Here is a 27,935-nt window from a genome sequence, read left to right on the forward strand (position 1 = left end):
CTGCAAGGCAAATTCTGCAGGCTCTGGGCTTCATGGCATCCTGCATCCTACTAATTCCATATGTAAGACTGCATATGAGGAAACTTCAGTGGTACCTAAAAAGTTTATGGAGTCAACATTCACACAGTCTGGAAACAATGATTCCTCTCAGTCCCTGCCTGCAACAGGAGTTTCTATGGTGGGCAAAGGCATGTCACCAAAACATGGGACTGCCCTTCACTCTTCCCCCTGCCAGCCAAACCTTAACAGATGCATCAGAATTATGCCTGGTGGGCCCACATGGCAGGAAGATGCATTTAGGGCTTATGGACACCAAAACAAATGCATTTTCATATCAACCAGAAAGAGATGTTGTCTATTCAAAATGCCCTAACAGCCTTCAAGGACTTACTTCATCCAGGAAACACCACAGTCATGTGGTATATAAACAAGCAAGGGGGGCACACACTCATACCCCCTTTGCAGATTAGCCATGGCACTGTGGGACACAGCTTTGACCTACCAAATGCATCTTCAAGCTCGATTCCTGCCAGGAAAACAAAACACTCTGGCAGACGATTTAAGCAGAAACCTTACGGATCCTCACGAATGGAAACTAAATCCACAAGTCTTCAGCATGATAACCGAGAAATGGGGGAGCCCAGACATGGATCTATTTGCCTCTCCTCAAAATTATCAATTGAAAAGATTCTGCACAAGGACTCATCACAGACAAGCATGGAAAGTGGACGCCCTATCCTTTAGTTGAAAAAACCTATCAGTTTACGCCTTTCCTCCTCTGCCTCTTCTACCCAAGGTCCTCCTAAAAGTCAGACAAGAGAAGTCAAAGATGATATTAATTGCCCCGGACTGGCCCTGCCAATACTGGTACCCAATCCTAAGGAACTTGGCTCAGTACCCAACTTGGACCTTGCCTCAAAGACCACAATTACTCTCCCAGCAAAACAATCAGATCCTGCACAATCAACTACAGACTTTGAACCTGGCAGCATGGCTAATCATGTAGTCATACAAACAACATCTCTCAGTAAAGCTGTGATGGATGTCATTTTGGAAGCCAGAAGGCCTAGTACTAGAAAATCTTATGCTGACAAATGGAAGAGTTACTGTGCTTGGAATCAAGCCCAAGGAACTGATACAGCAGAACCAAATATTCCTCCGATATTGCAATACTTAACTGAGATGCTTGACAAAGGCCTATCTTTCTCATCAATCAAAATCCATGCCTCTGCCATTTCGGCTCATTACAATACAGAGCCACCAATCTTTTCTCATCCTTTACTAAAGCAGCATCTTAGAGGAGCCAAAAATGTAATGCCTCCTAGAAGATCACCATTACCTGCATGGGACCTCAATTATGTGTTGGAAAAGCTCACCCTGCCTCCATTTGAACCAGCTGCTACCGCTGATCTAAAGTTCTTATCATAGAAAACAGCTCTGCTACTAGCAATTACTTCAGCAAGAACAGTTTCAGAGCTACAGGCCCTCATGGCTGTAGAGCCTTTTATCATATTTTACCCAGACAGGGTGTCTCTGAGGACAAATCCTACTTTTTATGCCTAAGGTGGTTTCCAGTGTGGCTCTTAACCAAACAATTCATCTGCCAACTTTTTATCCAAATCCACAGAGCAAGGGGGAGAGAATTCTGCATTCCTTGGATGTACACAGACAGTTAAGATTCTACTTGAGCAGGACAAAAGCTCTAAGAAAAACTGAGCAGTTACTAGTGTCATATGCTGCAGGATCAGAAGGAAAGGCTATTTCAAAGCAGACAGTTTCAAAGTGGATAAGCCACTTCATCCGTTTCTGCTACTTACACCATGGTAAACCTGTGCCCAAGGGCATTAGGTCTCATTCCACCAGAGCTGCAGCTACTTCAGCAGCCTTTCTCAGAGGAGTACCAACCAAAGACATTCTAGAGGCTGCTACTTGGAGTTCTGTTCACACCTTTACAAAGCATTACCATTTGCCTCTCTACTCTAAGTCCAGGGCAGGCTTTGCCACTGTAGTGCTGCAGGGCCTTATAGCCGCACCTAATGCTGTTTAGCTCCAGCCTACCAACCATAGCTTTGGGATTCTACCCAAATGTAATGACGGCAACAGTGAAACATGAAGAACATAGTACAGTTGTGTACACTTACCATAAATGTAGATGTTTGAGTGTATTCACTGTTGCAGTCCAGGTTACCCTCCCGCCGTCCACCTGTCATTCTGAAGTTTATCTTTCCTTCTCTATCTTCTACAACCTATGTGGTGTATTTGCTTGTAGATGAAAGTAAACTTTATATTGATGTATGTATATGTAAATATATATATATATATATATATATATATATATATATATATATATATATATATATATGTGTGTGTGTATATATATGTATGTATGTATATATATATATATATATATATATATATATATATATATATATATATATATATACACACATATATATTTTTGCTACCTTTTTGGGGGCAAGAAAAACTAAAGAAAATGGTGTCGGCTGCAAGTTTTATGCCCCCTGACGTCATGGAAGAGAAGACAGCAACCGACGCAGGACCCAAGACTTTGGAATTCAGGTCGACTGAGGGCAACCTGCCAGCAGATTACCCAAGTGTAATGACTGCAACAGTGAATACACTCTAACATCTACATTTATGCTAAGTGTACACAACTGTACTGTACCTCTTGCCAGATTTCACATAAGGATTCATCAATGGATGTTGGCAACACAGTGGTCTATTCTTCACCAACAAATGTCAACACAAATAAGAATCACTCAGGCATGCAAGAGAGGTCTCAGGTGGTGGATTCAGTTCGCCAGTACTCAATGAGGTGCTTTGCAGCCCCTGAAACCCGCTACTTCTGATTTGCAGGCCTCTACTGAGACCCATTCGGAGTCAAGTCTGCCGCAAGATACTTCAACTATGGAACCCATGGATGTCTCTACCTTGGATGGGTCCAGAACTGCTGTGCAGGCACCGGCTTCTGAGGGTGTATTCAGGCCTACAGACTTGCATATTAAATCGACACCTCCTTCATTACTAAGGCCTAAATCTTGATCCATGTCTAAAAGAACAACGCCCAGGCCACATGCTCAGGCCCCTATGCCTAAAAAACAAATGATAAAAATGGCTGAAGATCTAATTACTCTAATCAGGGCTAGTCAGCCCCCCCCCCCCCCCCAAGAGGCCTAGGGCTGAGCTTGATTATGAATCTTCTGATCAGGATTCTGTTTCTTCTGACTCTTCTGATGACCTGGATTTGTCCATACCTACTTATGAGGATTCTGATGCAGAAGATTCTATTCCCTCTGATTCCCCTCCCGAGGATTTTTCTTTTGGGCAAACTTTACATACATTAAGGGACCATTTTCACTGGGAAAGCCAGGAATTTTCTGATTCAAAAAAGATGCGTAGGGATTTCCTTCTTCTACCTCAGCATAGGCCTTTGGCTATACCTCCTGTACTAGACATTGTTGATGTTTTCTCGGAATTCAGTTTGGCCCCTGATTCCCTGCCTCCTGTTCCTAGTAAACCTGACAGATACTACAGGGTTCCCGAGTCCCACAAGTTCCTTTTCAAAAATCCCATTGCAGATCCAGAGACTATTTCTCCGGGGCCCAAGAGCATTAAGGCTTCTACTGCTAAAAATTCTACCCCTTCTGATAGAGACTCCAGGGCACTGGATAGATGGGGTAAAAAGGTTTATGCTTCTGAACTTTGGCAATCAGAGCTTTAAACTGCCAATTTCATATGTTAAAATATCAGCAACATGTTATTGGACTGCTTACACAGAAAATGATGTTGATTCCTGACTGTGTGGAAAATAAAGATTTACAGGACTTAATGCATTCTGCTGAAGAAGTTGGAAAACATACTTTGCAATGTGGTTTTGATTCTTTAGAGGCCTCTTGCAGGGCTGCTGTTACTGGGTCTGTGCTTAGAAGGTATGCTTGGCTTAAAGAGCAGTCTTTGCCTGATCATGTTAAAGCTAAATTGTTGGATGCTCCTTTAAATCAGGACCGCCTGTTTGTTAACAAGGCTGAAGAAGTTCTTAAAAAGATGGAAGATAAAGCTAAATCTATGCAAACTGTTAAAGATTTTTTACAAGTGCAACCTCCAAGATTTAGTAGGCTTTGGCCTACTAAGAATTGGTCCTTTCCAGTCCCTTCCAGGTCTTCTCAAGCCAAACCCAGGCACAGCAAAAACCTCAGGTTTCAGTCCCAGGGGACTCTCAGAACAAAGCAGTGGGGGACCTCCACTTCCTAATCTGGAAATAACAAGAACCCCCCCTATGGTAAACAGTCTCAATGACTTCCTTTTGAAATTTCCAAGCACTTATCTTTTGACCGCTCATTTGGGGGGAAAGATTGCTCTTCATGCGAAGAACTGGGAACTCCTAACCCAGGACAAATGGGTTTTAAATATAGTGCCCCAGGGATACAGATTCCATTTCCAAACATTGCCAACACCAAATGGGTGGCCAGACCTGCCCCCAAATCAGTGGGCAGAGGCTCAAAAACAAGTACTTTCCCTCTTAAGCATGGGGGTTATTCAACTGGTACCAGAAGAGGTAAAGGGACAAGGTTTCTACTCCAGACTTTTTCTGGTACTAAGAAAAGACAAATCATGGTGTCCAATCCTAGACCTGTCTACTCTAAACACCTTTCTGGAGATTCCAAAATTCAAGATGCTGACTCTTCACCAGTTACTTCCTATGTTAGGCAAAGATGCCTGGTTGGCAACACTAGATTTAAAAGAAGCATACCTGCACATCCCAATCAGGGAATCTTGCAGAAGATACCTACACTTCAAAGCAGGCTGCACGCATTATCAGTTCTCTGCACTGCCCTTTGGCTTGTCTACTGCGCCCAGGGTATTCACAAAGTGCCTGGCTCCAGTTATTGCATTTTGCAGGCAAAGAAGTATTCAAATATACCAATACCTGGATGATTGTCTAATTCAGGCAGAAAGCCAGGGCATACTTTTGAATCATCTGGCGTTTGTAAAAAGGGTTCTAACTTGTCTGTGGTACACCATGAACGAAAAGAAATCACAACTGGTACCCTGTCAACAAATTACATTCCTGGGAGCAAGCTTGAATGCAACTTCCCAGATGGCTTACCTCACGCCAGAAAAGCAAGTTCATTTGGTAACCTATTTCAAACAAGTGGCCACAAAAGCCCTGCTATCTGCAAGACAAATACTGCAAGCCATGGGGTTCATGGCCTCCTGCATTCTTCTGATTCCATATGCAAGACTGCATATGAGGAAGTTACAGTGGTATCTAAAAAGCCTATGGAGTCAACATTCTCACAGCCTGGAAACAATGATTCCTATCATACATTGCCTACGCCTAGAGTTCCTCTGGTGGGCAGAGGCCTTCCACCAAAACAAGGGGCTACCATTCCCACTACCCCCTGCTGCCCAAACCCTAACAGCAGATGCATCAGACTATGCATGGGGTGGGGGGCTCACCTGGCAGGGAAGTGCATTCAGGGCGAATGGAACCCAAGTCAAATGCACCTACATATCAATCAAAAAGAAATGTTAGCTGTACAGAATGCTCTGACAGCCTTCAAGGACTGCATTCTTCCAGGACAACTAATGGTAAAAATGGACAACACCACGGTTATGTGGTACATAAACAAGCAGGGGAGTACACATCCCTACCCCCTCTGCAGACTAGCCATGGCATTGTGGAAAACAGCCTTGAGCTACCAAGTGCACCTACAAGCTCAATTTCTGCCAGGAAAATTAAATACACTGGCAGACGGACTAAGCAGAAAGCTCATGGACCCACAAGAGTGGAAACTGGAACCAAGGAATTTCAACATGTTGACAAGCGAATGGGGGAGCCCAGACATAGATCTATTTGCCTCCTCCCAGAGCTACCAGTTGGATAAGTTGTGCACAAGGACTCCCCACAAACAAGCCTGGAAAGTGGATGCTGTGTCCTTCAGCTGGAAAAACCTTTCAGTTTATGCCCCCCCCCCCGCTGCCTCTGCTCTCCAAAGTTCTACTAAAAGTCAAACAGGACAAACCAAGGATGATCTTGATTGCTCCAGACTGGCCGCGCCAACACTGGTACCCCCTCCTGCACAGTGTGTCGCAGTTATCTCCATGGCACCTGCCTCAGACCCCTTCCCTGCTGTCTCAGCAGGAGAACCAAATTCTGCACCCTCAGCTTCCAGCATTGAACCTTGCAGCCTGGCTAATCACTTAAATTCACCCTTATCATCCCTCAGCAAACCTGTGATGGATGCAGCGAGCCAAAACAGGAAACCCAAAAATTAGATCCACTCAGTTTATTGTCAACAGTACCAAAGCATAAACGCCTTTAAATCACACAGCAAATATGCGTTTTCGTCCTCAACACTTGGACTTCATCAGATACATAAATTTAAAACCATTCATCCCTTAAATACCTAAATTAAAATTAATTAACCAATGACATGTTGTATAAAACATTTAAATGGGCAAACCAGTGTACTCTCTAGGCTCATAAATATTCATGATTCAACATTTCATGCGTTTCCCTTACTACTCAATGCTTCTCTATTTAATAAGTTAAATTAAAAAGCTTAAATAAATATACCAAATACATCTATATTAAATAAATAAATAAATACATAAATACATAAAAAACATCCAAAAAGATATTTATGCATGAATAAAACTGCATATAAAATCTCATAGTGGTTGGCTCCCTCTAGTGTCAAAATTAATAATTACCATTAAATTCTATTAGCTCTTAGTTTTAACAATGGTAATATTGTTAAAAAGTCATTAAGACCTGTTTTTCCCCCGCATCCAGGGTAACTTGCCACCATAATTCTTTACTTTCTAAAATATCCTCCCAGGGACCCCCTCTAATGTCCTGCTTAATTTGTTCCAATACTAAAAATTGAAAATTATATCCTATACAACCTCTAGAATGTTTATAAAGTGCATTAGTGTATTTTGCTTTGGAGATATCGTAGGTATGTTCATATATTCTTTTTCTTAATGTTCTTTCGGTTTTACCTACGTAAAATGATTGACTGTTTTGGCATATCACAAGGTATACCACTCCTCTAGTGTCACAACTGTAAAGACCCTTACTTCTAATCCATCTCTTCCTACTTTCCAAGTAAATTTCATCCTTATTTATAATGTAGGGGCATTGGTTGCAACTTCCACATTTATATGTTCCTGTTCTTCTATTTCCTGTTGGTATTGAATTAATACCTGACCTTTCCAAAATTTTCCTTATACTCTGGGAATTTTTATATATCACCTTTGGACTTATTTTAGATATTTCCCCAATATCTGTAAGTGATAATAATGTATCCCATTCCCTCTGTAGTACATCCCTCACCTTATAATTAGTGGAATTAAATTCTACCACTAAACCTCTTTGAATCCCATCTGATATATTTTCGTACTTACATCCTTCCTCTTGATTATTCTTGTTATACCCCATACCTTTAATAGGTTTAAACCTATCTAATCTACCTTTTTCTACTTCTTTCCTTATTTTATCTACAAAAATTTTGGGGTAACCTCTGTCTAAAAACATTTTCTCTAACAGATCACATTCTTTTGAAAAATCTGTGTCCAGGCTAGTCATTCTAGAACCCCTAACAAATTGCCCCTTTACTATGTTTCTTTTACAGTGTAGGGGATGGGTTTGCCCATTTAAATTGTTTTATACAACATGTCATTGGTTAATTAATGTTAATTTAGGTATTTAAGGGATGAATGGTTTTAAATTTATGTATCTGATGAAGTCCAAGTGTTGAGGACGAAAACGCATATTTGCTGTGTGATTTAAAGGCGTTTATGCTTTGGTACTGTTGACAATAAACTGAATGGATCTAATTGGGTTTCCTGTTTTGGCTCGCTGCACTCAGTTTGGGTTTCTTGGAACACTTGGAGTGCTTTCACTTGATTTTTAAACCTGTGATGGATGTCATCTTAGAGGCAAGGAGACCTAGTACTAGAAAATCTTATGCTGAAAAAAATGGAAAAGATTCTGTGCCTGGAACCATTCTCAAGGGATGAGCACAGCAGCGCCCAATTTACCTCAGATTTTGCAATACTTAACTGAGATGCTTCCTCCATTTAAAATTCACGCCTCTGCCATTTCAGCTAATTATAACACAGAACCACCCCTCTTCTCTTATCCTCTGCTCAAGCAGTACCTCAGAGGGGCCAAAAACTTGAGACCACCCAGGAGAGCTCCGACCCCTGCCTGGGACCTTAACTTTGTATTGGAGAAACTCACTCTACCTCCTTTCGAGCCAGCTGCTACTGCAGACTTAAAATTTCTTTCTTGGAAAACAGCTTTCCTTTTAGCAGAAGGATATTTGAATTACAGGCCCTTATGGCAGTAGAGTCTTTCATCATCTTTCATGCGGACAGGGTGTCACTCAGGACCAATCCATCCTTCATGCCCAAAGTGGTATCCAGTGTGGCTGTTAATCAGTCCATTCATTTGCCAACCTTCTTTCCTAATCCACAGAATAAAGGGGAATGGATTCTGCATTCCTTGGATGTGCACAGACAACTTAGATTCTACTTGGACAGGACTAAACCTCAAAGAAAATCTGAACAACTGCTGGTAGCATTTGCTGCAGGGGCAGAGGGGAAGGCTATTTCAAAACAAACCATTTATAAATGGATAAGCCATTTCATTCATTTCTGCTATAAGCACCATGGAAAACCTATCCCCCAGGGGATCAGATCTCACTCCACCAGGGCTGCATCTACTTCTGCAGCCTTCCTCAGAAGTGTTCCTACCAGGGACATCCTAGAAGCTGCTACCTGGAGTTACTTTCACCAAGCATTATCATTTGCCAATTTTCTCTAAATCCAGAGCTGGCTTTGCAACTGCTGTCTTGCAGGGCCTTAGAGCTGGCCCTAATGCTATGTAAACTCCTCCTTCCAACCATAGCTTTGAGAATCTACCCAAATGTAATAACTGTAACAGTGAAACACAAAGAACTTAGTACAGTTGTGTACACTTAACATAAATGTAGATGTTTGAGTGTATTCACTGTTGCAGTCCTGGTTACCCTCCCTCCAGCCCCCTAATTTCTTCTGGCTATACCTCTACTTTCCTTTACTATGCTTAAAAGCCTTTTTGGATGTATTTGCTTTTTGTTGGTGGTATACCTTTGTGTTTATCTTTATTTGCTTCCCATTCGGGGGGCACCTGACATCTGGGGCAAGAAAAACTGATGTAATGGCGTTGGCTGCATGTTTTATACCCCTGATGTCATGGAAGAAGGGACAGCAACCAACGCAGGTCCCAAGACTTTGTTAATCAGGTCGACTGAGGGCAACCTGCAGGCAGATTACCCAAATGTAATGACTGCAACAGTGAATACATTCGAACATCTACATTTATGGTAAGTGTACACAACTGTACTTTCTTCTACCATTAAGATTCAATTGGCAGCAATATCTAATTTCCATAGTGGATCTGAAGGTTCTTCAGTAGCCTCTGCTAAACTGTGCAGAGCATTCTTGAGAGGCACTCTTCTTTTGAGACCTCCATTTAAAGACTCTACCCCACCCATGGGATCTGAACTTGGTACTACAGGCATTAATACATTTCCCCTTTGAATCAGCAGCTAAATGTGAACTTAGGTTTCTTCCTTGGAAAACTGTCTTTCTAGTAGCCATTACCTCATATTGAAGAATTTCAGAAATTCAAGCCATATCTTCAAAACCTCCCTACTTGATTTTTCATAAGGATAGAGTTGCGCTACAAAAAATGCTTCTTTCCTTCCGAAAGTGGTGTCAGAATCCAGTATCAATCAATCCATTAATTTACCAGTATTCTTTCCTAACTTCCAAAATAAGGGGGAATATAAGTTGCATTTATTGGATGCTCGCAGACAATTACGCTTTTACTTACATAAGACGAAATAAATCAAAAGAAAACAGGCCAGTTAGTTTCTTTTGCAAATTTGAAATTGGGTAAACCAGTTGCAAAAGTGACTTTAGCCAGATGGCAAACTGATTGATTGTATTTCCTTTATCTGTAACAAATTGGGTCTTACCTTACCAAAAATTTGTCAAAACGCATTCATAGCAACTTCTTCAGTGTTTTTATCCAGAGCTTCCATGGACAACATATGTGCAGCAGCAACTTGGGCCAATCCTCATACCTTTATTACTCATTACAAATTAGGTCTGGCGTCAAAGGGTAGAGCATCATTTGGTTCATCTGTGCTCAGGAATGTCCTTCCTTTGAGTCCACCTGGGATTATAGGTAGCTGGGAACTCTGTCCCAACAGTTGAGCACAGAATGAAAATTGACATCATCAGATAAAGAAGTAATGTACTCACCATAACATTACATTTGTGTTGTCCATTTTCAATGATCCTCAACTTCCCACCCACCAACCCCCCTCTCTTATGTCTACAGATGTCTAGATGACTGAGATATTATAAGGACACCACAGCCTTTTTGATTGAGCTTGTGATACACTTTACTGTACAGGACACGTACAGTTTTATCTATCCTTTATTTATGAATGTTAATGTATACTGCTTGTGGTACAACAGATCTTGTTTGCCGATTTTATGTTGGATTGGTGCATTATGGGTAAGGGAAAAGATTGAGAGCTTATTGGTTACCACAAGCTTTAGTAATGGTGGAGTCAGATGCAAGAATTGGATCCAAACCCAACAAGTGAGGAAGAGTGAAAATGGGCAACACAGATGAAATGTTATAGTGAGTATTTCTTTTTCTTTCTTGTTTTGTAAAGTTACTAGCTGTTTCTTTTTCCACTAACATATGCTTTAAGATGAAGACAAACGAGTAGCCTGCACATACAGGGAGTTGAATGGTGTGTTCTGAGTGGAATCTACAATGTCCAGTTTAAGTTTTAAAAGGATATCGACAAACAGTTCTGCGAAAATAAAGTTTTAAACTGTTGGAAGTGAATAGCAGCTTCCTCTCCAGCAGCCATGGCACATTAATGTATTAAAAATAAACAGTGAACAATTTATTTAAGGGTAACCAGTGCACTTTTTTCTTGCACTTAAAATTAATGTTTACTGAAAGCATACAAGTTGTTTTTCACATCTGGGAGGGGAGTAGAGATAAGAACAGATAGACCCTGTGCTTCCACTTACCCAGACTGCAGACATGTGCATTAGCATGTTTAACCTTAACTTTAAAATAGGTAATAACTGTGGCTACAGCTATCAGTTCAGAGCCACTGCACTTATTTGGAGGGGTAGACTTCCTTTTTGGAAAGTATATATAATTGTTTTCGTTTGCTGTGAGTTGAAATGGGAATGGAGGATATTTATTTATGTTTCTTTTTTGCCTTTATTGAAACATTAAGTCTGGAAAATGTGAAGAGTTCACACAGAGATGGAAAAAAGTAACCGTATACACCATCAGCCAGCCAGTCATTAGTTTGTGCATATAAAGAGTAAAGTGGAAATGCTATATTCAGAAGAACTTTCATGTGTAGTAGATGGGAGTAATAGCTTTTTTATCAAAATGGCTGTTTTGTCAGTGTCAACATGGAATGCAAATGGCCTTACAGGTGTATATAATAAGCCGAGAGTATTGAATTATGTAAAGAAGTGTAGGGTGCCAGTAACAATGTTACTGTATACTCAGGTGACTAGAAATGAGCTTGTAAATGTGAATCTCAGTATGGACATTCAGCATAATATCTGACAAAGAAAAGTTCTTTTGGTGGACTACTCAAAGCTGCACCTCTGCATTGATTTGGAGGCATTTTAAATCATTTATCTTGCCTTTTTTCCTCCAAAGAAGTAAAATCTATATTGCATTTAGTTAAATTTTGTTAGTCCTTTGCTGGAACTTTTTTTTTTTGGTCTGATAACTCCTCTCAGCCATCCCTTAGCATCCTTTTGCATTTAGCCTTTTTCAGCATGTCTGTGCACTTAGACTGCTAACATGTAGAGCACTGGACAGTATGCAGGGCTAGTAAACTTATTCCCCCTCTGTCACTACCCTTTTAACAGTTGGCATCCTAACTCCTTATGCTGACTGATAATGGACTCCTACTTAAAACAAAGTAATCCGTCTGTGAGAGATGTCAGTACATATGTAGTTTAGAGGCATCCCAGTCATGAACAATAATATGCAATGAGCATCAGATAGTCATACCCTAACCTTAAGAACCACCACCTTCTCAGACTGAATACATTAAAATGTTCTACACTGATGCTGTAGACTGATACTGAGACTGGGTCTTGGGACCAACCTCTCAATGTCAAGTCATGGGCACCATCCTTGGAGCTAATGCAGTTGGTACCTTTTTCAATGCCAGCATCCCTCTCAACCTTCCAAGTAGCCACCTCGTGTTGTAAGGACATGGGAAAAAAAGACACTTCAAGTGAAGCAAATCTGAAAAGAAAAATGCTTCCAAGGACGACACTTGTGTTTCAAGCCTAACTAATATCACCATCATGTTCACTATTCCACGGTATCCACCATGTACATAGAATTTCTCCTTACCTAGTTTTTTTCTTCTTGTGCAGTCTCTCCACTTAATTTAACCATTTCATTGTCCTAGCTAATCCTCCTCTTAATTCCTTCCTCATGTCCATAGTTTAAACTGCACTCACCCCCCACACACGCACACACACACACTTCTCTTCTTAATTGATTCTTTATATTTTTGTAGTCCATACCTTTTTCTGTCTTACTTTCCCTTTCACATCTTTAGCATTACTACTGAACTCTTACTGAATTTAGAATTAATAAAAAAAAAACTTTGTTTGCACGGTCGGTGATCTATTCTTTACAAGGATGTTTGCTTTGTGGGAGTAATAATGTAATTACTGTTGTACTTCTGTTGTAAAAATGTACTATTTCTGAGTATATTAATTTATATATGATGTTTGTAGAGCTTTTTTTCACAGGCCTCCACTGAAAATGGGTACTGTTGACCAAGTTGGACTTTGCCGGTAAACAAATATCAGTGAATATGATAAATTAATGGTTCTCTCTCAAAATGTTCTCTCTAGGAGCTCTCATCCACAGTGCTCATTTTTGTAACATTTGAGTATAATTCATACAACAGGAAAAAAGTGATGTGTCGCCAAGTCTTTAAATAATGTCCTAAACAGTTTACACTGCCTGATAACCCTGTGCAAATACAGAAAAGAATTACAGGAGCTGTTCTTAGAAAATGTTACAAAACCACCTTGTGGTAGGCTGAACAAGAAGTATTTTCCTGAGCCTCTCAACTTCAGCAGACATTTTTTTTCCTCTTCAATTTTTTTCTTTTGTAACCATGGTTATTGTTTATACACGCGTTTCATTGTACATTTTTATAAGGGATAATTTTCATTAAATATGTTACATTGTGTTATGGCTGTGCACTCAACTGTGATGCACCTGGAAAGCTTCTGCCAAAGAGACAGTCATAGTTCCATTCAAAGAAATGAAAAAATAGGATTACAGTCATGGCATCTGACTGTACAAGCTCAACATTGTTTTCTTGCTTTCCTGTATTTCACTGTTAGAGAAGATCGTGTCTTACCATTTTTGAGTTTGAGTCTCACAAGGGATAATTGGCTAGGCTTAAAATGGCTCGCAAGGGCAGTTAGCTTAGTACTAACCTATGAAACTCCTTCTATCATACTTCTTCTGGATCAGTAAGATATGCATTAAGTGAGCTGCCATCTTGAAGACTAACAAAGGATGTTACTGTTTGCATTCCAGTGTAAACTGGATAAACATTTTTGTAATAAGCAGCAGTATGGCATGAAGAAACATCCCTTTGTTAGTGTCTTGACAGTTTTTAGCCTACTCTGTTATTGCACATTTTTCCTTTTAAATTAATGCTGCCTACATAAAAGTTGTAGGGACTTGCTTTCAGAATACTTTGGTTTTGATTCCAGATAATTACTGGAGGCAGAGATAAACTCAAAACAGGGAGGCAGTTTATCAGCCACATTAACTGCCACAGTTTTGTGTCTGATTGCTGTTTTTGCCCATGATGTGGACAATTCCTTAAATTCCACTGAAGAGAACAGATGATGGTGTCAAAGGAAAACATGGGACCCTTTTAACGATTTTCTTTACTTGTCTGTATGACACAGTAGCAATGCAATTGGACAGCTAATGTTATTTCGACAAGTGCTGTTGACTGGCAGTTGTGACTGGTCTAATTTTTTTTCTGTTTGTAAGTGGGCTGGCTCCCCTCTTAACAACTCCCACTAACTTTAAATCATGCCAGAGGCAGGGAGAGTTAAATGGGTGACAATCTTCTTGCAAACAGAATTGGCGATCCATCTATGTTACCTATTTCCTGTAGTCCATCTAGCTACCTGTGTATCTGTCTATGTACATATCGGTCTTGGTAAAATCACATTGGACTTCAAATTGGGAAAATAAACCTGTTAAGCAATAGACAGATCTGTGTGCACACCTAACTGCATTAACTTAAATGAAAAACAAAATGCAGCAACAATGTCCCAGCAATTCTGGATCAGCACTTTAAGCTAGTGAACAATGTTTTCCAATATCTTCCAGATGACCTCTGCTCATTTATAGAACAAAAGGGGTATCTATGAGCTGTAGTATGCGTTTAGTAATTTAACACTTTAAATTCAGAGAAAGTGATATGCCATATTTTTGTTTTGATCTGTGTACGGGATTTCTCTTTTTAGTAGGTTCTGTCTGAGAAGTCCTTGAGATACTGACTGACCCTAAATGTAGCAGATTTCCTTTCTGCAGTTTGCATAGCTCTCCCATTTTGGGATTGAGGAGAAGTGACTTTTGTCCTCCTGCCTCCTGTTTTGTTATAGGCTGCTGTTCAGGTTAGTCAAGAATTCACAACTGTTGTATAGTATTTTGCCCATTTTTTGTTCTTGTAGTTCTTGTATCATGGTTACATAAGGATATTGAGATACATGATTCAGTTATCGGCACTATTTCATTCCTCTGACAGTTACCCAGTAGATTACTACCTCTGTGGTCTCCTAGGTAAGGACTGCAGCTTCTAACAAAATTTAGAGCTGTACCCTGTATATCTGCACTTCAGTTGTCTGATTACTACTCATTCTGTTCATCATTATGTATGTGCTTTTTTAACCACCACTAATTTTGCTATAGTAAAGGGTTTTCATCCTGGGAGTATTAGAGCTTCATACCCAAGGCAAACATTTCTTGAAGTTCAGAATTATGTTTCCCTGGAACTTGAGCCCTCTTCTTGAGAACAGATGAATAAATGAAAGACACAAACTCAGGATTTTAACTGACTATCCAGATACTAGTACTGACTGTATGAATGCATCAGTAATAGAGTATGTTGTATGTTTTTGTTTTAAAATCATTTGTATGTTTCTTTAATGACTGTACTCAAGAATAATAACACTAAGAGCATGGTAGAAGTATTTTTCAGTGCTCCCTAGTGACTGCTGTATGCTTTCAATTATTCCTGTTCATCACACTTATTCATTTAGTTTTATCATTACACTTTATCATTTAGGTTTTTGCAGTGCTATATTATCTACATTTTACAGAGGTTGAATTATTTATTTTTAATGAAAACGTCAAGCTACAAGAAAGTGTACTACTGTTTACCATTCTCTTTTTAAATAGAAGAATGCATAATGAGTATGTCTTTTGTTTCCAAAAGGTGTACTCATGTATCGTGGTTATCCCTTGGATCAGTTCATGGCACAGTGTTATGGAAATGCCAGTGATGCAGGGAAAGGACGACAGATGCCAGTACACTATGGCAGCAAGGACCACAACTTTGTTACCATCTCTTCCCCACTTGCAACTCAGATCCCACAAGGTATAAACTGAGGATGCTGTATATCCATGACTTCTGCCTGTAATAGAAATGTTTTATTTTTTTTCAGGTTGCTTTGTCCTGTGTTACAGTATTACAGTAAACATTTTGGTCTGACATTGGGATCCTCCTTGCTGGGTTTATGATTGAACTGTTTCTCCTCATCTGAATTCGGCTGACTTCCTCTGAAGGGTACCTTCATCCGATAAGCATTGTGATGATGTGCACTACACTGGAAAAGTGCACTTAGCCTTTGAACCCACCACTTGTTTCTTGCACTAAGGTCAGGTGTCCTTCCTGATGTCCCTAATGTCTGTGCATAAAGGTGCCAAGTTAAGTGTATAAGTGGCTGCTGAATCATATATCATGTCTGTTTTCCAGGAGTGGAGCATTGAGTGCAAAGCACTACACAAATTCCAGCATTATAACCCAGCCACTGGAAGATCCAGGAGAGAGAGAGAGAAAATCTTGGCCTGTCTTGTTCTTCACAAGATGGCAGCATTTGAAAGTGCCATTGCACAGAAATCAGCAGGAGGGTCGCACAAACTGCCCCAGGCACATGCGTGAGGGGTCTACTTTATGTGCTCAAAGTCCGAGAATATCGAATACGATATTCTCGACACAGGTACACTGAAAGCGCAAAACATCAAAAATGTAAACGGAAATCTCTGTAGGTGGAGATTTCCATTTACTTCAATGTAGTGCGATCTCGGAGTTGGTATATTTAAGTAGCGGGGGGTGTGGAGGGTGCAGTAGGGCTTGCTCCCCTGCTTACACTAGTTCAAATTTTTTTTTGTGTGTATTTTTTTTTTTTTGGACTTCGATCGTTTAATAGTTCGATGCATATGGTTCGATCCATATGTGTCTGAGCTATTAAGCTTTTGAGGTCCTAAAGTAGACCCATGCGTGAGTACTGTTAATGGTAAAGTAAGGGCAGAAGGTGATGACATCCTCCTTGCAAGAAAGTCCATCTGTGTGGCAACAGCATGATTCCCAGCTGTTATGACATCCTTCTGGAAGCAAGTCAGTCTCTGAAACAGCATCATGGTCCTTGATTTACCACGTCCTTTGGGACTACCCCCTATAGCTCATTAACAGCTAATAAATATATTCACCATTTTGCTTTTCCTATTTACTTCAGGATCCTTCCACAAGTTTGGACATTTGTTCTTATTGTTTAGCTGGTATTAAATGGCTATTTATGACATTTTATAGCTTGTTTTTCAGAAGCTAAAGCAGCATTAGCAAACATTTTTTTTCAGTTTATTGTAGTCCAAAACATTTGTATCTTTAATATCCATGCGAGTTTTAAGGAACTCCCCTGTTAGTTGAAAGAAGAAAAAAATTGGCCCAGTCAGCCTGAGCTCACTTTTCCTGGGTTGCATACCTGTCTTAGGTATGCCTTGCTGTCAATTTTTTTAGACTTTTTATTCCTTGCTGCCTGCTAGCTATCAGACCATCTCTTGGTATACTATGCCAGTTTGTTCATCACCACCAGGCAAGAGCTGACCAAGTGGTGCAGTCGCTTAGGCAGCCATCAGGGGTGTTCTTTATTCAGATCTATGGCTCATTCACAACTGTGCGTGCGTAGTAAAATGCCAAGAGTTTAGCATGCAATGAACATCCAATGAGGGTGTTTTACTTGCTTCCATGAGTGACATACCCCATCACCACAGTCCTGTCTACCTTGAAGCCAGTGCTTCCAATAAGGTCTTCACTGTCCAGAAGAGATGCAACCATAGGCACATTCACCCTCAAGCATGCACAACCACACTTTCCTTTGTAGGAGGGATGATCTGGCAAAGCCGCATCACTCCAGTTCCCTCACACCAGCTGTAACAGGTATATGTGCCACTATTAGAACTCATGTCGCCTGGGGTGTAATCAGGGCTTTACCCCCTCTGTGCCTTGTTTGGTTGACTTATCTTTGCAAAGTCTTCTCAAATATGTCCTTAATATGGGTTTAATTATTTTGACCAATCTGGGATTCCACTTAAACAATTTGATAATCCTCACTGACCATTTCACACGAGATTTTCTTTTAGAATGTCTTACAGACACTCCACAGCAAAAGGTTTTGACACAGGAGAAGATGGCGTTTTACCTGGAAACCTTCCAATACATCTCAAATCAGTCTCTGTTTTAGCCAGAGAGTTTCTCTAGATTCTGGAGTTCACCGCATCCTTGTTTCTCATGATTCCTCTCAGTACATTGCACATGCAAAAGATTCTATGATATCCAAAGAATACAGGACATAACACTTGTATCCCAGCTATTTATTAGTGGAAGTGTACTGATGGCACTACAAATACAAGCAGGTATGTGTACTCCCCTTTTTCTCCTTAACCTATACGTTTAATCTGGATCTATACACAACACCTCAGTATTTCCTTGGAGGGCAGTTCCTTTGAATGTAAAGGTGCAAGGCCTGTGGGATTCGACAGACAGAGCAAAGAGTGTTATTTTTAAAGAGGTGTGGACTGTGATCCATGTCTTTTGTTCTTTTCTCCACATAATTGCATAGAACACCACAGTACATCAACAAGCTAGAGGATACACGGTCATACACATTATACAGGCTGGCTGTGATCTCTTGGAAGTTAGATCTTCAGCATTCTTTAACTCTCCAAGAATATTACATTCATTCAGAGTAAAACATGGCAGCAGACAAACTGAGCAGGACCAGGACAAACCTTCACAAAAGCTGTTTGAACGATGGGGGCTTTCAAGTATTAATCCAGTTCTTAAGGAACACTTCAAATAGATCTTTTGGTCTGATTTCAAAACAGATAACTTTATACATGCTTTTCTCATTCCTTTATAGGATAATGTTTCTTTATGCATTTCCACTCTTTCCACTGATATACAGGGTAATTCTGAGGATTCAGAAGGACTCACCAGAAAATTTGTGGTGACTCTTTTTTGGCTTGGGCAATATTAATTCTCCCTTTGTATAGAGTTGGCTAAGGGCAGTTATCACAAGCTTCCTCAGTGTCTGAATCTACTCACACAAGACAATGGGGAGTTTGATTCACCCAAATCTAAAATGTCTTAAATTATCTGCATGATCTCTGATAGCTTTTAGGTACTTCTTTTTACAGCATGAGCAGCAGCTACTAAAGGAAATCCTGCAACTAGAAAAATCTTATGCTGACATAAGGAAGTATGTTCTCATTGTTGCCTACCTAATAACCAGGACCCTGTTTGGGATTTTGCCACTGCTGCTCAAATATGTGTGGAGTTATTAGTCTCTTGCCTTTATACTACTTTGTCAAGGTACATCTTGCAGCCACTTCAGTACGTCTGCCCATGGATCTGTCTCTCTCTTTTTTCAATGTTTTTTTGGTAAAACAATTTCTGATGGTGTTTCACCCAAGATCCCATTGCAAACAAGTTGTTTCTTTCTGAGATTTTAACTTTCTGCTGGAAAGGCTGACCATGTCTCCATCTGAATCTGCATGCCAAGCAGTTTTAAGGTTCATTATATGGATAATTGCTAACTGTTTTTTTTGCTCTGACATCTGCAAAATGAGTATTTTGAGTTGCTAGCTCTGTCAGTAGGTTAACCCTATCTCTTCTGCTTTTGGGATAGGATGTCTCAAAGTACAAATCCCTCATTCATACCGTGGGTCATTTCAGTTTTTTGGTTTTTTTTTTTAATCAGGCTGTCATTCTCACAGTGTTGTATCCTAACCCAGAGAACCATGAAGAAAAGATTACTCCTACTGTGGACATGAATAGGCAGCTCAGGTGTTTTCTTGACAGAACCTGTTCCTTTAGAAAAGCCGGTCAGCTGTTTGCCTTATGTTGAGACTGCGAAAGGACAACCTGTGTTAAACAGGCAGTTTGCCGTTGGTTGTCCTTGGCTACTGCCTTTTGTTGTACCTATAGTTATAAACTGCTTCCAGAAAGTATTAAGGTTCGCAGTCTGGGGACTTGATCTTCTTTGACATATTGGAAAGGGGTGGACTCTAGAAGCTTTCTAGAGACTGCTACGTAGTCCTCTGAATATACCTGTACAAGAAATTACTTACTGGATTATTTTGTCTAGATCCCAGGACTGGCTTTGCTAAGACCATTCACCAGGGGCTATAGGGTCCATGTTATTCCTCTTCCCAAGTTGGAAAGGCTTTGGTGATCAACCCGTATAGTATAAAGAGTATTGCAGTGAGAATTATGAACATTTTGCAGTTGTGTAATTTGCACTTAACTGTAACTGTAAATATTTGAATTCCTCACTGCTGCAAAGAAGAGAATACAGCTTTATAGTAAATACACATTTTTTTTCCTCCATTTATATAAAAAAATCTAAACTTCTAGGTATATAGGACAATAACTTGTACATTTTCAGCAATTTGAATGTCAGACTCATGAATGATTTATCATAACATGCTGTTATCATCAGCATGTGCCAGAAGGTGACATTGAGGGAGGAAAAAACACTTGATTACTTGACTGCAGCATCTACTAAGACTGGAGTCCATGTCTGCACATGCGTTTGGTCACATTATTTGGCAAACCAGCCAATGCCATTATGAGAGACTTGGTGGAAAAAGGTGAAAAACTGCTTACTGGCAGTTCAAGTTATTTATTTACCCTCACCCCTGATATTTTTGTAAGAACTGTCCCTATAGCAAGAGGCCATTCTACAAGAAAATGCAAGTACTTGACCTGCAGGCCATAGTTGATCTGTGAACACTCCTAATCTGCACTGTGAAATTTTCCACACTGTTATTTTATTCAGAACAAAGTCTGATTAATTATTTAAAATAAAAAGTGTTGTTTAGGAGCAAAACTGCATTGACTAATGTTCCTTTATGGTGTGGAGCACTGCTTTAACGTGTGTGCACTCAGATAATCTTGTTGCACTATTAATCCTGTAGGGGATGTTTTTATTCATTGTTTTATGCTTCTGCTGGATATCTGCTTCTCCCCACCCTTGGCCTGGTCCAACTCCTGACAGGAGTGATGTTAAATCTGGGGAAATGTTAGGATTTTGTTTTCTGCAGATTTTTTTTTCCTCCTGCAGAGTAAGTGGTAGGCATTTTCTTTGTTAAAATTAAAACTGTAACTAGGATTAACATTGGATCAAGTCTTCTCAATCTGGGTTCAACCTGTGGGTCATCTGATCCCCAACTCTGATCTGAGACCTGACATTTCCAAAAGACTTCCATCCCCCAGCTCCCCCTCCTCTACCCATAGCACCTAGCTCTATACAGAATTATCACAAATCATATTTGCCACCTTCCAGGATAACAGCTTGAGCTCAGCCGGGATGTATCTTTTTTGTGTGCTTTATGCCATTTGTTTCTTCACCTTTTTCCTCTAACCCATGTTATTTCATAGTAGGTTGTGTGTGTTATTCTTTTTCTAGTAGGTAGGATTGCTGTAGGTTTAGCTTTAGTGGAGAAATTTCTTATACCATGTTCAGGGTTATCCTGCCTTGTATGTAGTTTTTCTCTGTACTTGTTAGCCTCTGTTAATAGTGAAGTAGTGTAATTTGTATAGGTGTCACTGTGTCTTAGTTTGGTAGTTGTTTTTCCAGTGTTTAGTGTGTTATGTTTCTTAATTGTTCAAGATGGGTAAGAGGTTTAAGAAGCATGTGGTGTGCAGTCACAAGCGTCTTTCCCAAGACTCGCACAGTCAGTGCGTGTCCTGTCTCTGGGCTGCTCACTTAGAAACGCAGTGCTTTATTTGTTGCACCTTTGTGTCCAGAGCTGTCAAAGAACGTAGTGTCGGTCCTGAAGGGTCTTTTACCCACCAGGGATGCTTCCTCCCCCTCCTCCTCCACTGTAGTTAACACACTTGACAAGAGTGATCAGGATTGGAAGCAGGGGATTAAGGACCCCTTGCTACTAGCTAGCCAGATCTGAAGATCCAAAGATCTTCAGTTCCTCTGGCTGTCTCGGTGCTGCCCTCGCATCTAATTACTCTGACCCATTTTCCTGTGGTGCCGACTGTGAGAAGATTCCCTTCCCTGACACTCATTGTTCATAGCCCCTTTCTGTCAAGAGGAGTGCCCTCAGGCAGGGTTCATTTGTCCTACTCCCTGGGAATTTCCCTCAAGAGTTTTTGCCATCTCTGCCCTGGATCTAATTTTCTGCTGTTCAGGCCCAGTTCTAGGAGCCATCTACCAGTAGGCGGGCTTCCAAGCCTTACTCAGTGCCTTCTTCATCTCTCTCTGTCTGATTGGTCAGGAGTTGTGGACATGCTGATTTGGAGCAGCTGATGCAGTCTTTCCTGCATTCCCAGATACATTTAGGCCTGAAAGATTCATTCAGCCTTTGATCATTGACCTTAGACTTTGGCTGTTACTAACTTGATCTGATGTTGTCCCTCTCACTCTGATTCAGGGGATCTGACTTGGCTGCATTCTGCAGACTTCAGCCTCCAGGCTCGAGATCCTCCCATTACCCATAATCCCATGTACTAAGCACAGCTCCCTCAGATCTCATTTGCGTTGGACATGCTCTCCAGTGCTTGAGCAGCTAGTACAGTTCGCTTTCCACGTTACAGATAAGTGTGTCATTTTTGGTACAATTATTACTTTTTCCTCCTCCTCTTCCCACCCACAAAGCTTTCCACTGTTGTTAGGGCTACCCTTCCTGTATAGTTTGTAGTCTTTCGAAGAGGAGATGTTCTTCGTGTTTCACTGTTGCAGTCATCACTTTTGGGTAATCTGCTTGCATTAGCCATCAGTCGGCCTGATTAACAAAGTCTTGGGTCCTGCGTCGGTTGCTATCCCTTCTTCCATGATGTCAGGTCGTCAGGGGTATAAAACATGCAGCCGACACCATTACAGCAGTCTTTCTTGCCGTGCAGTGCCTGAAGCAGAAGCAGTTCGCAAGTGCCGATCAGCCGACTCCTGAAATTTTCATTTTCGAGTTTCAGAACTGAAGTCTTCAACTAAAGCTAAGTACCCCGTTGGGGAAACTTTTTCTTGCTCCTTACCGATGTCAGTAAAAGTTAATAATTGCATTACTTGTGGAAAGCAAATACCTTGTAAAGATTTTCATTTGTACTGTATTCCTTGCCTAGGCCCTGACCACGACGTACCGTGCTGTCGTTTTTTTGCTTTATTTAACCAATGCACTATCCATCGTCGTATATTTTCACCTCTAAATATTTCGGTACTCGGTTTAATTATCCAGAAATGTTGTCGTTTAGCCATCTGTCTACCAGGATTCCAAAAAAATGCAAGGATAAAGACAGAGACAGACTGCCGAGGTCCAAAACTGCCAATGACGCTTCTCCTAAGCCAGTCGCCAGTACTCAGTGAGGCGCTTTTGCAGCCCCTGATACCCGCTACTTCTGATTCGCAGTCCTCTACTGAGAACCATTCAGAGTCCAGTATGCCGCGAGATGCTGAAACTATGGAACCTGCGGATATCTCTTCCTTGGATGGGTCCGGATCCGCTTTGCAGGCACTGGCTTCTGAGGGTGTATTCAGGCCTATGGACTTGCATATTAAACCAATGGCTCCTCCTCCTTTTAGGCCTAAATCTCAAACCATGCCTAAAAAAACAACGCCCAGGCCGCATGCTCAGGCCTCTGTGCCTAAAAAAACAAATGATAAGAATGGCTGAAGATCTTATAACTTTAATCAGGGGAAACCAGCCTCCCCCTTTCTAAGAGACCTAGGACTGAAGTTGCTTATGAATTGTCTGACCTGGATTCTGAATTTTCTGATTCTTCTGATGATCTGGATTTGCCCTTATCTACTTATGAGGATTCTGATGCAGAGGACTGTATTCCCTCTGCTTCCCCTCCAGAGGATTTTTCTTTTGGTGAAACCTTATATACTCTAAGGAAGCATTACCACTGGGAAAGCCAGGATTTTTCCGATTCAAAAAAGAGGCTTAGGGATTTCTTACTCCTGCCTCAGCATAGGCCTTTATCTATTCCTCCTGTACCAGACATTGTTGATGATGATTTTTCGGAATCTAGTTTGGCCCCTGATTCTTGGCCTCCTGCTCCCAGAAAACCTGACAGATATTACAGGGTTCCTGATTCACACAAGTTCCTTTTTAAAAATCCTATTGCGGATCCAGAGACTATTGCACAGGGACCCAAGGGCATTAAGGCTTCTACTGCTAAAAATCCTACCCCTTCTGATAGAGACTCCAGGGTGCTGGATAGATGGGGTAAGAAGGTTTACACTAATGCAACCTTGGCCATTAGGGCTTTAAACTGCCAGTTTCATATGTTAAAGTATCAACAACATGTTGTTAGATTGCTTAAACAGAAAATTATGTTGATTCCTGACTGTGCGGAAAATAAAGAATTACAGGATTTAATGCACTCTGCTGAACAGGTTGGAAAACATACTTTGCAATATGGATTTGATTCTTTAGAGGCCTCTTGCAGGGCTGCTGTTACTGGTTCTGTGCTCAGAAGGCATGCTTGGCTTAAGGAGCAATCTTTACCTGATCGTGTTAAAGCTAAATTGATAGATGACTCCTTAAATCAGGACCGCCTGTTTGGCAACAAGGCTAAGGAAGTTCTTAAAAAGATGAAAGATAAAGTTAAATATATGTAAACTGTTAAAGAGTTCTTACAAGTTCAGCCTCCTAGATTTAGTAGGCACTGGCCCTCTAAGAATTGGTCCTTTCCAGCCTCTTCAGGGTCTTCTCAAGCCAAACCCAGACATAGCAGGAACCCCAGGTTTCAGTCCCAGGGGACACACAAGACTAAGCAGTGTGGGGTTTCTGCACCCAAATCAGGGAGTAGTAAGACTCCCCCTATGGAAAACAGTCTCAATGACTTGCTTCTAAAACTTCCAAGCACTTCCCAATTGAATGCTCCTTTAGGTGGAAAGATTGGCCTGCAGGCCAAAAACTGGGAACTATAGTGCCCAAGGATACAGATTTCACTTCCATAACTTACCAACACCAAGTGGGTGGCCAGATCTACCCCCAAATCAGTGGGCAGAGGCCCAAAATCAAGTACTCTCTCTCTCAAGCATGGGGGCTGTTCAGTTGGTACCAGAAGAGGAAAAGGGACAAGGGTTCTATTTGAGACTTTTCCTGGTACCCAGAAAAGGCAATACATGGCGTCCTATCCTGGACCTTTCTACTCTAAATACCTTTCTGGTGATTCCAAAATTCAAGATGCTGACTCTTCACCAGCTGCTTCCTAGCTTCTTATGGTAGGCAAAGATGCATGGCTGGCAACACTAGATTTAAAAGAAGCATACCTGCACATCCCCATCAGGGAGTCTTGCACAAGATACCTACGCTTGAAAGCAGGCTACATGCACTATCAGTTATCTGCACTGCCCTTTGGCTTATCTACTGCGCCCAGGGTATTCACAAAGTGCCTAGCTCCGGTCATTGCATTATGCAGGCAAAGAAATATTCAAAAATACCCATATCTGGACGATTGTCTAATTCGGGCAGAAAGCTACGACATACTTTTGAATCATCTGGCCTTTGTTCAAAGGGTACTGACTTGACTGGGTTACACCATAAACGAAAAGAAATCACACCTGGTACCCTGTCAACAAATTATATTCCTGGGAGCAAGCTTGAATACAACTTCCCAGATGGCTTTCCTCACGCCAGAGAAACTGATTCATTTGACAACCTACTTCAAACAAGTGGCCACAAAACCCAGTTATCTGCGAGGCAAATACTGCAAGCCTTGAGGTTCATGGCCTCTTGCATTCTTCTAATTCCATATGCAAGGCTGCACATGAGGAAACTGCAATGGTATCTCAAAAGCCTATGGTGTCAACATTCAGATACCTATTATACCTTGACTACGCCTAGAGTTCCTTTGGTGAGCAGAGGCCTGCCACCAAAACAGGGGACTACCATTCACACTAACCCTTGCCGCCCAAACCTTAACAACAGATGCATCAGACTGTGCATGGGGGGGCCCACCTGGCAGGGAAGTGTATTCAGGGCAAATGGAACCCAAGTCAAATGCACCTGCATATCAATCAAAAATAAATGTTAGCTGTACAGAATGCTCCTGACAGCCTTCAAGGACTACATTTTTCCAGGACAATTAATGATAAAGACAGACAACACCACTGTTATGTGATACATAAACAAGCAGAGGGCGACACATTCTTACCCCCTCTGCAGACTAGCCATGGAATTGTGGAACACAGCCCTGAGCTATCGAGTACATTTACAAGCTCAGTTCCTGCCAGGAAAACTAAATAGACTGGCAGACGAACTAAGCAGAAACCTCATGGACCCACACGATTGGAAACTAGAAGCAAGGATTTTCAACATGTTGACAAGCAAATGGGGGAGCCCAGATATAGACCTGTGTGCCTCCCCCAAAACTATCAATTGAACAAATTCTGCACAAGGACTCCCCACAAACAAGCTTGGAAAGTGGATGCTTTGTCCTTCAGCTGGAAAAAACTATCCGTTTATGCCTTTCCTCCTCTGCCTCTGCTCTCCAAAGTACTACTAAAGATCAAACAAGACAAACCAAGGATGATTTTGATTGCATCAGACTGGCCATGCCAACACTGGTACCCCCTCTTGCGCAGTGTGTCACTGTGGGCACCATGGCACCTGCCTCAGACTCCTACTCTATTGTCTTAGCAGGAGAGCCAAATTCTGCACCCTCAACTTCAAACACTGAATCTAGCAGCCTGGCTAATTACATAATTTCTCCTTTACCATCCCTCAGTAAACCAGTGATGGATATCATTTTAGAGGCAAGGAGGCCTAGTACCAGAAAGTCTTGCACAGAAAAATGGAAAAGATTCTGTGCCTGGAACCAAGCTCAAGGGATGAGCGCAACAGTACCCAATTTACCTCAGATTTTACAATACTTAACTGAGATGCTTCATAAGGGCCTGTCTTTCTCCTCCATCAAAATTCATGCCTCATCCATTTCAGCTCATTGTAACACAGAACCACCCCTCTTCTCTCATCCACTACTTAAGCAGTTCCTCAGAGGGGCCAAAAATCTACGACCACCCAGGAGAGCTCCAACTCCAGCCTGGGACCTCAACTTTGTATTGGAAAAGCTCACCCTTCCTTCTTTGGAGCCAGCTGCCACTGCGGACTTAAAATTCCTTTCTTGTAAAACAGCTTTCCTTTTAGCAATCACTTCAGCAAGAAGGGTAACTGAATTATAGGCCCTCATGGCAGTGGAGCCTTTCATCATCTTTCATGCGGACAGGGTGTCCCTCAGGACCAATCCCTTCTTCATGCCCTAGGTGGTATCCAGTGTGGCCCTCAATCAGTCCATACATTTGCCAACCTTCTTTCCTAATCCACAGAACAAAGGGGAAAGGATTCTGCACTCCTTAGACATGCACAGACAACTTAGATTCTACTTGGACAGAACTAAACCTCAAAGGAAATCTGATCAACTGCTGGTGGCATTTGCTACAGGGGCAGAGGGGAAGGCTATTTCAAAGCAAACCATTTCCAAATGGATAGGCCATTGCATTAATTTATGATACAAACACCATGGAAAACCTATCCCACAGGGGATCAGACCCCTCTCTACCAGGGCTTCATCTACCTCTACAGCCTTTCTCAGAGGGGTCCCTACCAGGGGCATCCTAGAAGCTGCTACCTGGAGTTCTGTGCATACATTCACCAAGCATTACCATCTGCCAATTTTCTCTAAATCCAGAGCTGGCTTTGCCACTGCAGTCTTGCAGGGCCTTTTACCTGGTCCTAATTCTATTTAAATTCCTCCTCCCATCTTTAGCATTGGGAATCTACCCAAAAGTAATGACTGCGACAGTGAAATACGGAAAACATAGTAAAGTGGTGTACACTTACCATAAATGTAGATGTTCAAGTGTATTCACTGTTTGCAGTCCTGGTTACCCTCCCTCCAGCCCCCTTCTTTTTTTGGATATACCTGTACTTTCCTTTGCTATCTTCAAAAGCTTTTTGGTGTATTTGCTTTTTTGTTGGAGGTATAACCTTGTATATTTATAGATTTAATTGCTTCCCATTAAGGGGGCACCTGACATCTGGGGCAAGAAAAACTGATGTAATGGTGTCGGCTGCATGTTTTATACCCCTGATGACCTGAAATCATGGAAAAAGGGACAGCAACTGACGCAGGACCCACGACTTTGTTAATCAGGCCGACTGAGGGCTACTGCAAGCAGATAACCCAAAAGTGATGACTGCAACAGTGAATACACTT

The 27,935-nt window shown here is 41.3% G+C and overlaps 1 protein-coding gene across 1 annotated transcript in view; it reads left to right on the forward strand.

The window, feature by feature from the left end:
- BCKDHA (branched chain keto acid dehydrogenase E1 subunit alpha) overlaps positions 1–27,935 on the forward strand; it is a 521,678-nt gene that overhangs the window by 355,403 nt on the left and 138,340 nt on the right. The window contains exon 5 of the mRNA XM_044062764.1: positions 15,636–15,797. Within this exon, the coding sequence (XP_043918699.1) occupies positions 15,636–15,797 (162 nt within the window). The remainder of the gene's footprint in view (positions 1–15,635; positions 15,798–27,935) is intronic.

The sequence above is a fragment of the Protopterus annectens genome, chromosome 1.part0, assembly GCF_019279795.1.
Source record: "Protopterus annectens isolate FY-2018-M chromosome 1.part0, PAN1.0, whole genome shotgun sequence".
Taxonomy (NCBI): domain Eukaryota; kingdom Metazoa; phylum Chordata; order Ceratodontiformes; family Protopteridae; genus Protopterus; species Protopterus annectens.